At 39.6% G+C, this 15,245-nt stretch overlaps 2 protein-coding genes across 2 annotated transcripts; one reads left to right on the forward strand and one right to left on the reverse strand.

Annotated features, from left to right (window-relative positions):
• Nucleotides 1-212: 212 nt before the first annotated feature.
• LOC129766470 (phosphoglycerate mutase 2) lies at nucleotides 213-1,282 on the reverse strand. Its single transcript, XM_055767005.1, has 2 exons — nucleotides 1,021-1,282; nucleotides 213-949 (listed from the first exon to the last, which is right to left on the reverse strand). Exons 1-2 carry the CDS (start codon nucleotides 1,121-1,123, stop codon nucleotides 285-287), a joined length of 768 nt encoding a protein of 255 aa, XP_055622980.1. The 5' UTR covers nucleotides 1,124-1,282; the 3' UTR covers nucleotides 213-284.
• A 5,825-nt stretch (nucleotides 1,283-7,107) lies between these two features.
• LOC129766497 (splicing factor U2af 38 kDa subunit) lies at nucleotides 7,108-8,423 on the forward strand. Its single transcript, XM_055767069.1, has 3 exons — nucleotides 7,108-7,293; nucleotides 7,371-7,525; nucleotides 7,670-8,423. Exons 1-3 carry the CDS (start codon nucleotides 7,250-7,252, stop codon nucleotides 8,212-8,214), a joined length of 744 nt encoding a protein of 247 aa, XP_055623044.1. The 5' UTR covers nucleotides 7,108-7,249; the 3' UTR covers nucleotides 8,215-8,423.
• The last annotated feature ends 6,822 nt before the right edge of the window (nucleotides 8,424-15,245 follow it).

Raw genomic sequence — 15,245 nt, forward strand, 5'->3', positions numbered from 1 at the left:
TGGTCAGCGAAAGTTGAGCTGTTCTGGTTTTGCAATGCTTGTCGACAGTGCCTTCAAAGCAATAGTAATGTTTGTAAGGAATGTGTAAAACTGAATCTATTGAACTGAATAGTTTTTGAATCACAAATGGAAAAACCTTTTTTGACTAGGTTAACGGTTTGCTTTTATTGAACGCATATTCAAGGCATATTACCTATTACGAAATACGTGAATCTAGGACATTACATTATTTATTCATAATTTAATATTCATTATCTGTAATACAGTGAGAGAGATTATACGATTCACTTAGCTTTGCCCTGGTTAGCGACAGATTCAATGGCTTTTCGTACGGTTTCTTCGTCGCCGAGGAATTTCATAGACACAACCGGTTTTAGGTTCTCATCTAATTCATACACGAAAGGAATACCAGTTGGCAGATTTAAACCCATTATGGCCTCATCGCTCATCTCATCCAAATGCTTAACGATACCACGCAGACTGTTTCCGTGAGCTGCGATGATAATGTTTTTGCCTGCCTTCAACTGTGGAATGATAACGTCGTTCCAATAGGGCAGCGTACGCGCAATTGTCAACTTAAGAGATTCCGCCATTGGGAAGTCTTCCGGTTTGGGATCACCTTTGTAGCGATCGTCTTTGACGATTGCATTATAGTACGCATGATCCGGTTCCATGTTCGGTGGTGGCACATCGAAGCTACGGCGCCAGATCAGAACTTGTTCTTCGCCATATTTTGCCGCAGTTTCCGATTTGTTTAAACCAGTTAGCCCACCATAATGACGTTCGTTCAAACGCCAGGTTTTTTCAATGGGAATGTTGGTTTGACCAGATTCGGTGAGGATGGAGTTCAAGGTGACCTGGGCGCGCGTCAATAAAGATGTGTGTGCGATATCAAATTTCAGCCCGGCTTCCTTAATAGCATTACCAGCAGCAAGCGCTTCCTCTTTACCTAATGGTATTACATAGAATGAAGCAATAGTTACATCACAGTTCATGTTTCGTTTCTATTTAAAAAATTACCCTTGTCACTAAGATTGGCATCAAACCAACCACAGAATAGATTTTTTTGATTCCATTCTGATTCACCATGACGAACCATAACAATCCGATACTTTGCTGCCATTTTTCAAATATCTTTCAGAATAATGCTTCGGATTGAATAATTTTAACAATAAGCCAACAATTCAAACGCTGGGATCAACTCTAGATACTGAACTAGAATGTGAAGAGCCTCAAATCGATGGACTCTACGGATTGCCTACAAGGTTGATCTTCCTCTGACCTCTATTTGACAGATGAAAGGTTATTTTTTCCCGTACCCTTCAGTACTGTGTTTCACAAGAAAGCTTATATAAAGATGGGAACCATACAAAATTAGACAGACCAAGCCGGTATAATAAGGTGGAAGGAGATGTCAGAATTGCTTTTCAGGCATTACTTGAGTTCGAATTGACAGTGTTAAAAATCTTAAATAAAAATTAAAACATTTCCGAGGAAGAGGATAACAAATGGTATGCAATACATGGGCAATGAGGAGTACATACCGCTATGTGTTTGCTGCAAATAAATGTTGTTTTTGTTTACGCTGTTGGCATCATTGTTGTGTTTCGATGACTGCTGCAATTTTTGGTTTCCATCGCTGTTTAACGGGACGTGAGAGTTGTTGCCGTTTCTGTCGTGAATTGCCGTTGACAATTCAGCGGTTATGGGAGCTGTACTGGTTGGTATATGAAAGAGCCACTACCGACGAGCTCTAAGTTCCATTCGCTTTGGTCTCATTAGTCGTTGGCGACCCATCACGAATGAGTGAGAGCAGCGGTACGCTGTTCACTCGTGGATATCCAGGCATATCGTTCCCCGGGTGTAAGTGATTTGATCGATTTCTCTTCATAAACTTTTTCTTTAGCTAATAGTTCAACTGCGAAAACGTTCCAGTTTGAGTTTGCTATAAAATTCGATAGATGAGGTTCTGACCTATTGTCAAATTCAGCTGGGAATGTGTTAGCAGCTAAGTTATGACCAAAAGAGAGAGTCGATGAAGAGAAATCGATGATGTCACTTACACCCCTTTCATTTTGAGCCCCTCATATCTAAATCAACATGTCAAAAGGGTCTATCTTCTTTGATCGATTCTCTTCATCTACATTTTCTTTCATTAATAATTCAGCAGTAACAGTATTTCCTGATGAGTTCGACGATAAGAAGTGTGAAAAAGGACCTCGTTTGTCAAACTACATGGCAAAACTGGAGCAAAATCTGTCTGAAACGCCGTGGTTATCGAAAGTCGGTGAAGAGAATCGATCAAAGAAGATAGACCCTTTTGACATGTTGATCTAGATATATGCGCATCTTCAGCATCGCTCAGTGACAGTCATGCTATCGCGCGCGAGCCCTGCGGTCTGAGCTGCGTCGGATGAATAACGTATCCGAGCGCGGCAAAATAGGGTTGTCCGCAACATCCTCATACTGTCGAAAACGTATCACATGTCAATTCCAGCTCATTGATACAGACCAGAATCAGTAAAGTTGAATGATATGTCAAAATTGCCGTTCAGCTATCGCTTAGAGCAGGGATTCTCAAACTATTTTGATACCTAAGGGATTCTCAAACTAAGTGATATCATCGATCCCCATAGCCAAATTTCATCAAAAGTTTTGTCTTCGTCTTATTTATACAAAATACCTACAAACTCAAAACTTTACGGTTGGCTAAGTAAGTGAGTCATTTTTTCATCAATAAATAGCAAAAAATTCTGTAAATATCAGGTGTAGTTATTAATTATTAACAGTAGGTTCACGGAACGCGTCATTTTTATCCTTTTCGAATTTTATAAGGAAAATTACAAAAATCGTCTGCATTTCTATTCCATTTGTTATAGTGATTTTTATGCATTGATCGACGTTAATTTGACGCGATCGTAAAGTAGGTAAAATTTTGCTTACGATTACAATGTAAATAGGAATGCAATACTTCGATCAGTTATCTCCGTTATCCGATATCGTTATCTCAAATGAAACAATCGATAAATAACTGTTGCCAAGATGCAACAATAGAAAGAACGAAACATAGAATATCAGAAAATGTTAGAGTGCGAAGAGATTTAAAAAATTTCAGTTACGTATTTTGAGTATTTAAAAATGAAATACTAGGACATTTTTTGAATCAGTATCAATTATTCTTTTATTGTGAATCTCAATTTTACACATTTTAACTTCTTACTAATAGTATACTAAGTGCTGTTGTATGTTGAAAATTGATGCGTGTTCGTTGAGATAAGTATATAAGAAACGTCGGTAAACCTAGTTTTAATACAAATTACAACAATAATACTTCCTAAAAATACTAGTCATTCTTATAACAAGTAGGTTCACGTTATACAACTCATACAGTATCTTGAAAGTTTCAAATAAGAACATGTGCTAATTAATAGGGATAGAGTTTTAGACTTCGTCGACCCCCAAAATTAGTTTTCGTTTATGTCGACCCCTGGAAAACCGATAATGATTTTAGAATTCAAAGTCAATCTCGTACGGGTTACAGAACGCAACATCGTGCTAACTTCAAATGCGAGCTAGTTCCGGAATTGAGATGGTTTTATTCAATATGTTTGCCAAACCGTTATAGTGATTTTCAGATTTTCGTGAGAAGTGTTCCTTATCGCAAAATATATTTTTATTAGGGTTCTTTTACTTCTTTGAAAAAATATCACACTTGCACGCGAGAAGGAGAGACGAGGGGGTCGAGTTTGCGTTACTAACATGTATTAGAGATAGGAAATTGCGTTACGTGAGAGATGGGGTGGTAGGTGGTCCAAAATCCGGATTTTCAGCGTTAAGTAAATTTTGTACGACGCGACTGGAATATACTTACCTCATATCAGGCATACTGGTCAGTTATTCAAATGGTACAAAAATTAATCTGTCAACGAATAACGTTGAAAGAGAATATACATAAACTAATTACATATTTGCAAAAAATATTTTCGCATTACATTCATCATTTGGAAAAAGAACAGAACATGTCCCGAACTAAAATTTTTTTTTTTTTTATTCTTTATTTGAGAGGTTTTCAGCCTCCTGGGCTGGTTCGCCTCTTTATCGACGGCATTGCCGCAAGGTTTCGTTAGGAACAGATTGCACATAAAATTATCACATAAAAATTGGGCGTAAAAAACACATATAAATCCTTTTGCGAGACATGACTCAACAAAGAACTTGCTGTTTGCTTGTTGGACCAGATGGCATGGATGTCCTCGGACCATGGCTCCAGGCCAGTGGAGAGGAAGCCGTGCCGTTGAAGATGCCGGCGTTTTCTTATTCCCCTTCATCGTGGAGGGGAAGGAACAAGGATCTTCTTGACTGATCCATTGTTCAGACGCTAGATCTTAAAAAATAGTTCGGCATCTTTTAGGTAGCAGACAAGCGCTGCTACTCTTGCTGGATCGTCCTTCAAGATGTCCCTTACACTCCCGCTGATTCCATGCAGGTTTCGTAGATCATCGAATTTCGGGCAACCACACAAGAAGTGCTCGACGGAGTTGTGGATTTGGCAGAGGTCGCAGAGTAGATGGAAGGGTCCTCTATTGAATCCGTGTGAGACCGAGCAGTGACCGGTCCTCAATCTGGACAGGATTCGTTGTTCTCTCATTCCTTTAACATCGTCAAACCTGACAATCGTGCCCTTGACTTTTCTGAGGAACTGCCCCCTCTCTGCAAACCACCTTTCGGTCCAAAAGGTGCGGAAAGAGTTGGTGATCCACAACTTCACATCGTCAAGCGGCACATCCCAAGTGAAGAACGGTCTGGTGTGACCGATTCCGGCAAACTGGTCGACCGCTTCATTCCCTGCGATGCCGTTGTGTCCGGGGACCCACATGAGCACAGTGTCGGGCAATATGTTCTTCCTGATGGCCTGTACCCATGGATGTTTGGACCTGGTCGCACCGATGGCATCAATGGCGCTTGCCGAGTCGGAGACGACCAACAACGGCTTGGAAGATGAAGTTGTAGTTACCTCGAAGATGCCGGCCACTTCGGCCGAGAAGACCTGGCAGATGTCCGCGAGTTTCTTGCTGGAAATCAGACTATTATTATTATCGCTTACCCCAAATCCAACTCCCGATGGTCCTTTTGAGCCGTCCGAGTATCTGATCTCGTGGAGACGGTATTTTTCTGCTATGATGGCCTTGAAATATTCTAGCAGACCGATCGAGCTCACCCTGGCTCGAAAGTTGTCCCTAATACCGTTCTCGACGAGAACAGTTGGGAACCTCCAGTCGTTCGCACCAAACCACGATTGTTTTGCCACTGGGGGGAGGTTGGCGTGCGCCACCCGCTGCAGGATCGTGTTGCTAAGGGCGGTCAGGTGGGTCTCCCCTCTACCGCTGGTTTTCGACAAGAAACTGGCAGTCCTGGCTACGATCGCCGAGTCTATGATCAGATCGAAAGGAGGTTCTCCAATTTCGGCGCAGACAGAGGCAGCTGGTGTTGATGGCAGGAGACCGGAGACAGTCCGTAGTGCTTTGTTGTAGATCGGTGCCAGAGATTTTGGGAGCTTGTCTCCAGCCAGCCGAACTAAAATGTTTAATTTTTTTTTATTTCTTCTTATATCAGAATTATTCTAATAATGTCTATTATTCTTGGATTTTACGGGAGCTTTATGGAAGTTATCTATTGTCCGCAATTGTACAAAAATTAATATATATATATATATATATATATATATATATATATATATATATATATATATATATAGACCAGAAAAATGGACTTCTGTCTGTCTGTCTGTCTGATTCTTATGGACTCGAAAAATACTGAACCGATCGACATGAAAATTGGTATGTAGGGGCTTTTGAGGCCGGGGAAGGTTTTCGTGATAGTTTGAGACCCCTCCCCCCTCTCTGGCTGCCATACAAATGAAACACAAATTTCTGCATTGCTCGAGAATTAATCAAGCAAATGAAACCAAATTAGGCATCTGGAGGTTTTAGGGTGCAATAAACGTTTCTATTGTGGTTAGACACTCCTCCACTCCTCCACTTCGTAGCCACTTGGTTACGCGTTCGCTTACCAAGCGATCGATCGAGAATTCAAACTCAGGGCCCTCAATTGACCATCTTTGTGTTGTTATAGAATAACTACGTTCACGCAACCATCATCAGCGATGGAAATCGATCCACGGTGGAACAAAGATCGATTCATCCATACAACTGCTCTGCTCTGCAAGAAACATCGGGCTGCGGTTCTATAAATAACCTAACAATGATCAATATCAACTGTCTCCGCTGTCCGGTCTGCTGAATAATGGACTACTACTGTGTAATTTACCATAATGTAATGGAACAGAAAATTTAACGCCCAAATGGCTACTACTAACTACTGTGTAATTCACAATTTATAAAAACATAAACATATGTACATGTACACGATTAAAACCCAGTTCTGTTACAGCTAAAATTCTAGTGAGCCTAATATGTGTGATAAAATAAATAATATAAATAAAATCATACATATCATCATAAATAAATAAATGGGATAAAAAAAAACGTGGTCGATTAGAAGAACAATCAATGAACAGTTCTGCGATTGGACTCATGAACTTGCGCTTAGTAAGAAAACGTGAATGTTTGAAAGTATTGATAAAAAAATATATCTCAAGAGAAAAAAATATATCTCAATATATGTCATACGGAGTCAATCAAATTTATTTTTAAGTGCATTTTACCTGAACATGTATTTGTAGCTGTTTCAATAGGAAAAAAATAATATAATTCTAGCGTTAAGAATCAATTAATTTTAGAACATTAGGTTTAGAACATCTCAACACCAACCCACCAATTTCAGTTTTTGTTGAATCTTCAGTTGGTCCCTTATGATTTTTGAACGCTAGCATTAACTTATGAAAATCCGATTAATAACAATATTTTTCTTATTATTTTTATAAGAAAAGTAACATAGAAAAAACGAAATCTGTGACGTCACAGATTTTGTTTATGTTGAAAATCGTCCCACCTTACATTTTTATCTAGCCTCGGTTCACCTCGCATTTTCCCTATCAAAGTTTACTGTATATACCTTGGGTGTTTTGTGTCAAACGCCGGGTAGTTCGCCCCAAATATAACTGGTTTGTTTGCTGTCACTAAAACGCCATTTTTATTAAATTTCTAGAAGAAAACGTTTACACTCCTGCGGCATCGATAAAATTGCGGATCAACAATACTTCTAAGCGCGGGCAGATTTTGTCGAAACGATGGCTGAGTATCTTGCTTCGATTTTCGGCACGGAAAAAGATAAGTAAGTCGTGTACTATATGCCTAAATCTGCACACTTTTTTGTTTATTTTGTAACGCGGTTCTCTATTTGAATTTCAGAGTCAATTGCTCGTTTTATTTCAAGATTGGAGCCTGCCGTCATGGGGATCGATGCTCTCGTATTCATAACAAACCTACATTCTCACAAACCTGTTTATTGCAAAATCTCTACGTAAATCCGCAGAACTCGGCAAAATCGGCCGACGGCAGTCATCGTAAGTACAAACACAATTTTGGACAGGTAGGGTTGCCAGGTTGATTTGTTATTTGGCTACCTTTTATCAACAATGTGGAGTAGACAATATTTTTTCAATGTATACTGCTTTGCTTTCAGTATTGAAAATAACTTCTTCTTTTAGTTGTGGCAAACGTTTCGGATGAGGAAATGCAAGAACATTACGATAACTTCTTCGAAGATGTTTTCGTCGAATGTGAGGACAAGTATGGTGAAATCGAGGAAATGAATGTGTGTGACAATCTAGGAGATCATCTTGTTGGTAACGTGTACATCAAGTTCCGTCGCGAAGAAGATGCTGATAGGGCGGCAAAAGATTTAAATAACCGCTGGTTTGGTGGGCGTCCTGTTTATTCGGAATTGTCGCCAGTAACTGATTTCCGTGAAGCCTGCTGTCGCCAGTATGAAATGGGCGAATGTACGCGCTCAGGATTTTGCAACTTTATGCATCTCAAACCGATATCTCGTGAGCTAAGAAGATATCTGTATTCGCGACGACGAGGACGATCTCGTTCCAAATCACGTTCACCGAAACCAAGAGGCGGCGGCGGTGGCGGTGGCGGTGGCGGCGGAGGACGCGATCGTTCGAGAGACAGAAATCGTCGTTCTAGAAGCCGCGATCGTAAAGGACCCGAAAGAAACGACAATGGCCGCAAGGGAAGATATTAGAATTGTAATTCAATTGATCAGCTTGACGGCAAATGCAGTGCTAATACTGTTCGCCAATTAGAATGTATATTCGTTTCGCATCATGGAATGTGTCGAAGCATTCTGGTTATAACCATGAAACGAGAAACTACCTAATCAGGAGATTACTGTAAGTTTGAACATTTTGTATTGAGGAGAGGCGGTAATAAAGTCATTTTACCGGTAAAAAAGCTGCCTTGATGCATCCGAAAACATTCGAACCAAAAAACATGGATCTACAGTGGAAGCTCTCTCTTGTCGTTATAGAGAATTAGGATGTCGTTATAAAGAAAGAAACGCTCAAGTTCACGCGAAACTATTACATTGATTTTTTTTTTGAAACAAAAACAACAATACATTGAACTATAGATACAAAATTCAGCTCATGCACACATTTTTCTTCAAATCAAGTTTTTTGAAAAATTGTTGTTAGGTAAATTTGTTTTAGTTAATAAATCAGCATAAACAGTTTGAAAGGCAACTTCTACCTGGCTTTGAGAGGGTGGGCTTATAGTTCCATTGCCAACTACTTTGTCAGGTACTGAATTAATTTCATCATCAATGTTATCTATAGATGATTGCTCCTGCAGTGGTTTATTATGTCATCGTCAGTCAAAATTTCTCATAAGTTATCGTCAAAAGTCACCTAGTCTGGAGAACACAAACTTCGAATATACCTTATATAATATTTGGAAATATTAACCATTTAAAGGGGGTCTCCGTAGCCACATTGGTTGCGCGTTCGCTTAGTAAGCGATCGATCGTGAGTTCAAAACTCAGGGCCCTCATTGACCATCTTTGTGTTGTTACAGAATAGCTACGTCCACGCAACAATCATCAGCGATGGAGATCGATCCACGGTCGAAATAAGATCGATTCATCCATACAACTGCTCTGCTCTGCCAGACACATCGGGCTACTGTTCTATAAATAACTCAACAATGATCAATCAACTGTCTCCGCTGTCCGGTGGTCCAACTGGATAATGGAAGAACAGAAAGAATACTCTTACGCCTAAATGGCTACTGTGTGAATGTACCATATGTAATGGTATAGAAGTAATACTGGCGAATGGCAACTGTGTAATGTGATAATTATAGATATGATAACCATGTGACATGTACACGATTAAAATTCGGCTCTGTTACAGCTAAAATACTAATGAGCCTTAAATAAATAAATAGGATAAAAAAAACATTTATAACCAAACCTTCAAAAGAATCAAAACCATGTTCAGCGAGCGCTTCAAAATAAAGGGTCGTTATCAATGGACCCATTCCAGCGTGACGTGACAACGGTTCGACTCACTAAAAACAGTTTTTTTTTCTCGTTTTCATGTATAAATCACACGATTTCCAAATGATCAACAATTTTGAAGTGAAACTGAGAAAAGGTCCTACAAGAATCTTCAGTTGAAGAATATTTTGCAGTTGAATTCGCTTGTTGCCAGTGAATTGTGACGTGTGACGTGACAACACCTATCTTTTTGCGGGTTCCGACTCTTGAACATTAATGTTGTATTTTCAGTTTCGTTCCAAAACATACAAATAAACTTTGTTCTATGATTGTCAATGAAAGATGAGCGTAGATTCCTGCATACAAAGTTTTTCAAAAAACTCGCAAGAACATGCATTTTGTGACGTGACAACGCGCTCTGTGTAAATAACAGTCTCCACGAAGCGTTGTCTCGCCACACAATTAATTAGTTGTATTATATAAAAATTCCACCGTATTGTAGCAAGTGATATACTATTTTTTATGTTTTTTTTATTACTCTGAATACTTCTTACTTTCCTCTGAGATCTCCCCTTCACCTTCCAAAAGTCCATCCTATAGGGGAAGGTCGTCCTAACGCAATCGGTGGTCCTGAATCTACCATCCTTTGTATCTCAGGAACGGTGCTTGCTACTAAATCTTCAATAGTGTCAAATGAAAGGTGTCATAACGCTGACAATTTGATACTTTGGTGACTTTTTTCTGGCTCTCTTCATTCTAGCGTTTTAGCGCCATTTTACGTTTTCATTCCTTCAAAAACAGAAGAAATATATTCGACCTGTGTGCAAAATGAGTTCTATGTTCTTTTAGATTGTGAAACAAGGCAGTTTTAATTGTTTATGGTATCGAGGCGAACCAGCCCAGGAGGTTGAAAGTCTCTTAAATAAAGAATAAAAAAAAACAGGAAGTGGGTTATATCTATGGTATAACCGCAAGGGTGACGTAGGACTATCGTTGATTTAGAGATCATTTGTTTGAAGTTGAATCTAAATCCATTCTGAATGAATGAATAAATTAATATTTGGGAGACTTCGAAAACGAGAGCGTTACGTTGGAGGCACAAGGTTTTATGCATCTAATATAGGATACGAAAAACCTTGTTCTGAAGAATAATCTTCAGAAGCTAACCTACTAACTGTACTTGATTGACAAATCACAAACCCAAATGTATAATATGGATATTTTATGGATAGAGAACATTAAAATAAACTCTTTCGCTTGAATGTAATTTTCAATTCCAAGGGGAACTGGCAGATTATTTCCCAGCAACGATTAGATATTTCCACATTTTCCTCGATACTAGAAGCCCACCAGTGGTTAATACCTGAGAGAGAGGAGCCAGCTCGCGTTTGTTGTGATCGCCCTTATGTCAGCGCGAACCAGTCACGGTGAACCAAGGGGAAGTATTGAAATATGCAGAAAATTTTAACAAGACATTTTATGAGAAAATAATGTTGACGTCGGACTACATCTTTCATGTCTATACTGGGGTGTAAGTTCAAAGCTTCGAGAACGAGAGTGTTACATTGTAGAAACAGGATTTTGAGCAATAATACCTGCCGGTTGAAAGAAATGGTAGGATAACCGCTTCATTCGAAAGAAAAATTGTCTACGTGTTATATGTGTGTTACTCATTGATCCAAAAACTTGTTTCCATAGCTCAATCATTGCTTTGAAAGCAACCCAGCAAACATTAAATCGTATAATTTTGCACGTGCCAAGTCTTACAAGAAATCCGAATAAATCAGAATCGCATATAATATCAATCAAAGTATGTATCGTGTATATTTGAAATTGCATAAAATGTAAAAACTCGATTTTATATACCATCATCAAATTAAGTCGCAATTCGGTATAAGAAACATCAATTTTATGATGTATATTGTCGTAAAATATACTAAATATACCGCTACTAAGCGAACCATCATGAGCTAATAACTCAGGGCCCCTCAACTGACCATCTTTGTGTGTTATTCTAGCTACTACGTCTACGCAACAATCATCATGTGTCGGTAATCCCAGTCCCTTACCGCTCACATTACGATCTGCTGCATCGGTAATTGGTGCTAATTCTAACACAGCAATGGAAGCCTCATATCAGCAGTCCCGTTGTGAACAGTCCAACTGTGAACATTCGAACAATAGGAATATTCTAACGCCGAAAAAGGCGGCATGTGTTGTGTATCGATAGAAATGGAATACTCGGCATGTGTTGTGTATCGATAGAATTGGAATATTCTTAGGCCTAAACAGCTACTGTGTTATACATAAAAAAAAACAAATGTTTATCAATGGATAGGAATCTTAAGCCTAAATAATATACAACAATAGTTATCTTAACATAAAAATGTATACGAATAAATTCGGCTCTGTGACAGCTGAATTGCTAAATGAGCCTAATAAACGGATGGGATAAAAAAAAATTGTCGTAAAATATATTTAATCCGCATCATATGCGTATATTACGCTGATGCAGTTTATGTGTCGTATAAGCGTATAATTTAAATCGATTCAGTACTGTAGTAAATCGTGTTGCATGCTGAAGAAAATCATGAAACAGTAATCATATTAGATCCTAATAAAGAACATATTACATCATATTGAAATGTCAATGAAATGGTGATGCACTCGAAAGTTTTAACCGCTGTTGAATTAAATTTCAGATAGCCGCGCGAGATAGCTGGTGGATGATAATCCAGACGACCGGAGTTCGAACCCACATCAGAGCAGTTTTCACCAAACATCAATCTGTGTCATTTTAAACATTCATATTCCACTTCCAGCATAAGTCAATCAATCAATCATTATTTCTACGAACATGAATACTCACATATAAAAATGGCGATTCGTGAGGTTATAATAAACATTTCACGAAAATATTTTGCGCCATTTGTTTTTTTTTCTATGTCTGTAATAAATCGTATATGCGTATGGCAAAAGTCGTATTTGGTGCTTTGACAATTCATGAATATATTCATATTAGATCGCAATTCAATTCCAACATAATCGCTATTATAGCCGGTCAAAGTTGCATATTCATCCAAACAAATTCGGTAAGCATTTGCCATGTATGTATATAGCCTCCACTTTTGCATGCATATGCCAGTTAGGCGCATTATATGCCAACCAAATTTTAGGGCATATGATGTTATATAAATCACTTGTTATGCGATTTAATGTTTGCTGGGAAGCTATTGAAATCACAAAAATCTGTATATAAGCAGGTGCCAGCTCGGAAATCCACTCAATTATAATTGTACAGCGGTTGGATCATGTTATCGCTGCTCAAGATTGATATGGAGAAGCTAACTTCGTTCATCAAGAAAGCGCTGATGAATGGAGTCACCACCAAGAGCATGTTTGTGCAAACGAAGGGCACTGGAGCGTCGTATTCGTTCAAGCAGGGCCATAAAGGAGTCCACCGAAGAGAATAGTACCGCTAAGAAGGCGACCAAGAAAGCGCCAGCATCGAAAAAGGCCACCGTTTCCGAGGATAAGGGCAGGGCATAGAAGACATCTGCAGGTGTGGCTGCCCGAAAGCAAAAGTCAAACAAATCCTCGAAAATCGCTGCATAAAGGGTGTGTCACATCAAACTGCATCACGGAAAAAACGCTGTAGAAATTCGCCCAGTAGACCGATCCTTTTGAAAATTTTAGACAGTAAAATAAAAACTATTAAACAACTTTTGGCATTTTCTTTTTATTCATACTTCGAGCCCAAGCCCGTATGCTCGCACCTTCCTCTTTATCCCGTCCATAACATTTCTGTACAACGTCAGGTTGTAGTTTTTTTTGAACAGAAATCCATTTTCTCTTGAAGTCCGCCTCCGATTTGACAACTTTTGGGTTCTTCCGGAGGGCCTGCTTCATAATCGCCCAATATTTCTCTATTGGGCGAAGCTCCGGCGCGTTGGGCGGGTTCATTTCCTTTGGCACGAAGGTGACCCCGTTGGCTTCGTACCACTCCAACACGTCCTTTGAAAAGTGGCACGAAGCGAGATCCGGCCAGAAGATGGTCGGGCCCTCGTGCTGCTTCAATAGTGGTAGTAAGCGCTTCTGTAGGCACTCCTTAAGGTAAACCTGCCCGTTTACCGTGCCGGTCATCACGAAGGGGGCGCTCCGCTTTCCGCAAGAGCAGATCGCTTGCCACACCATGTACTTTTTGGCAAACTTGGATAGTTTCTGCTTGCGAATCTCCTCCGAAACGCTGAATTTGTCCTCTGCGGAGAAGAACAACAGGCCCGGCAGCTGACGAAAGTCCGCTTTGACGTAGGTTTCGTCGTCCATTACCAGGCAATGCGGCTTCGTCAGCATTTCGGTGTACAGCTTCCGGGCTCGCGTCTTCCCCACCATGTTTTGCCTTTCGTCGGGGTTAGGAGCCTTCTGAACCTTGTATGTACGCAGGCAGCTTGGTCCGCTGGACGAATGAACTTGACAAATTCAGCTTATTGGCGACATCCCGGACCGAACTGCTCGGATCACGTCTAAACTGCATAACTACGCGCTTGTGATCTTTTTCACTGACGGAGCATCCATTTTTGCCGTTCTTCACCTTCCGGTCGATGGTTAGGTTCTCGAAGTATCGTTTTAGTACTCTGCTGGCCGTGGATTGGACGATTCCCAGCATCTTACCGATGTCCCGATGTGACAACTCCGGATTCTCGAAATGAGTGCACAGGATTAATTTACGACGCTCTTTTTCGTTCGACAACATTTTTCCAAATTTACGAAAAATTGACAGTGAAGCATGGCCAACGTGATCTATACACTCTTATCTGATTATAAGCGAAAGCTGAAGATATAATTCCTAAAAATTAAATTTCTACAGCGTTTTTTCCGTGATGCAATTTGATGTGACACACCCTTTACAAGCCGAAAACGCCGGAGCCATAGAAGTAGCTTCGTAAAAAACTACCGTCGCCACACATAACACACAACATGAGAGTGTTTTCAGCAAATCAAATCCTGTTTAGAAATAAACTCTTTCGAATACTGCGGTCAAATACATTCTTTTTGTAATTTCTTCGATCAAGTGCGATCAACGTAAGATTACATCTTTCGAAAACTTGAATCTTGAGAAAGACAATTCATTTTTGCTTGACACTCGCATAAACGATGTTCACTCAACAATTTCACAAACGAGAAGTGGGTATTGTGAAGGAGGACAGAGTGAGCGCAATATTTATGTATACTGATTGGAAGCGACAGATATGTTGTCTTTCGGAAATGGTATACAAATTATATCACACACAAAGCGGAGAAACACTCTTGACCCTTTTAGTTTTGTGGACAAGACTGATTGGTTTACCTTCACTATCGGTCAATTCGATTGGACCTTCAGTGATACAACTGACTTGATTAGCGACCTGCATGTCAAATTTTAAGTTTGCATATGAATGGTCCACCAACGATGGGCAATTAAGAACGCAGACACAGCATCATTTTGAGTCAACCTATTTTTATTTTCATCGGACAGAAACCGAATTCCCTCAAAATGCACCTGGGAGAAATCAATGTTGACTCTTTCCATTGGGATTAGCACTTATTTTATATATTCCACACACGCTGCATATTCAAATTGTATCGGAGAATATACAATCTTCGCACACATTGCAAAAATCGATTCACTGAGCTTGCAGCAATAAATCAAACTGGAACCAGTGAAAGAATGAAATAATGAAAGAATTCGCGAAAATTGAATGAACGATCGGAAAAAGTCACAAATGAGCCTAAAACAC

Source organism: Toxorhynchites rutilus, chromosome 1 (assembly GCF_029784135.1).
Source record: "Toxorhynchites rutilus septentrionalis strain SRP chromosome 1, ASM2978413v1, whole genome shotgun sequence".
NCBI classification, from domain to species: Eukaryota; Metazoa; Arthropoda; class Insecta; order Diptera; family Culicidae; genus Toxorhynchites; species Toxorhynchites rutilus.

Coding starts and splice junctions, on each gene's coding strand:
- LOC129766470 (XM_055767005.1), bottom strand. CDS start 1,123: ATGGCAGCAAAGTATCGGATTGTTATGGTTCGTCATGGTGAATCAGAA. Junction 950..1,020: donor TGCCAATCTTAGTGACAAGG/GTAATTTTTTAA, acceptor TAATACCATTAG/GTAAAGAGGAAGCGCTTGCT.
- LOC129766497 (XM_055767069.1), top strand. CDS start 7,250: ATGGCTGAGTATCTTGCTTCGATTTTCGGCACGGAAAAAGATAA. Junction 7,294..7,370: donor TTCGGCACGGAAAAAGATAA/GTAAGTCGTGTA, acceptor TTTGAATTTCAG/AGTCAATTGCTCGTTTTATT. Junction 7,526..7,669: donor ATCGGCCGACGGCAGTCATC/GTAAGTACAAAC, acceptor TTCTTCTTTTAG/TTGTGGCAAACGTTTCGGAT.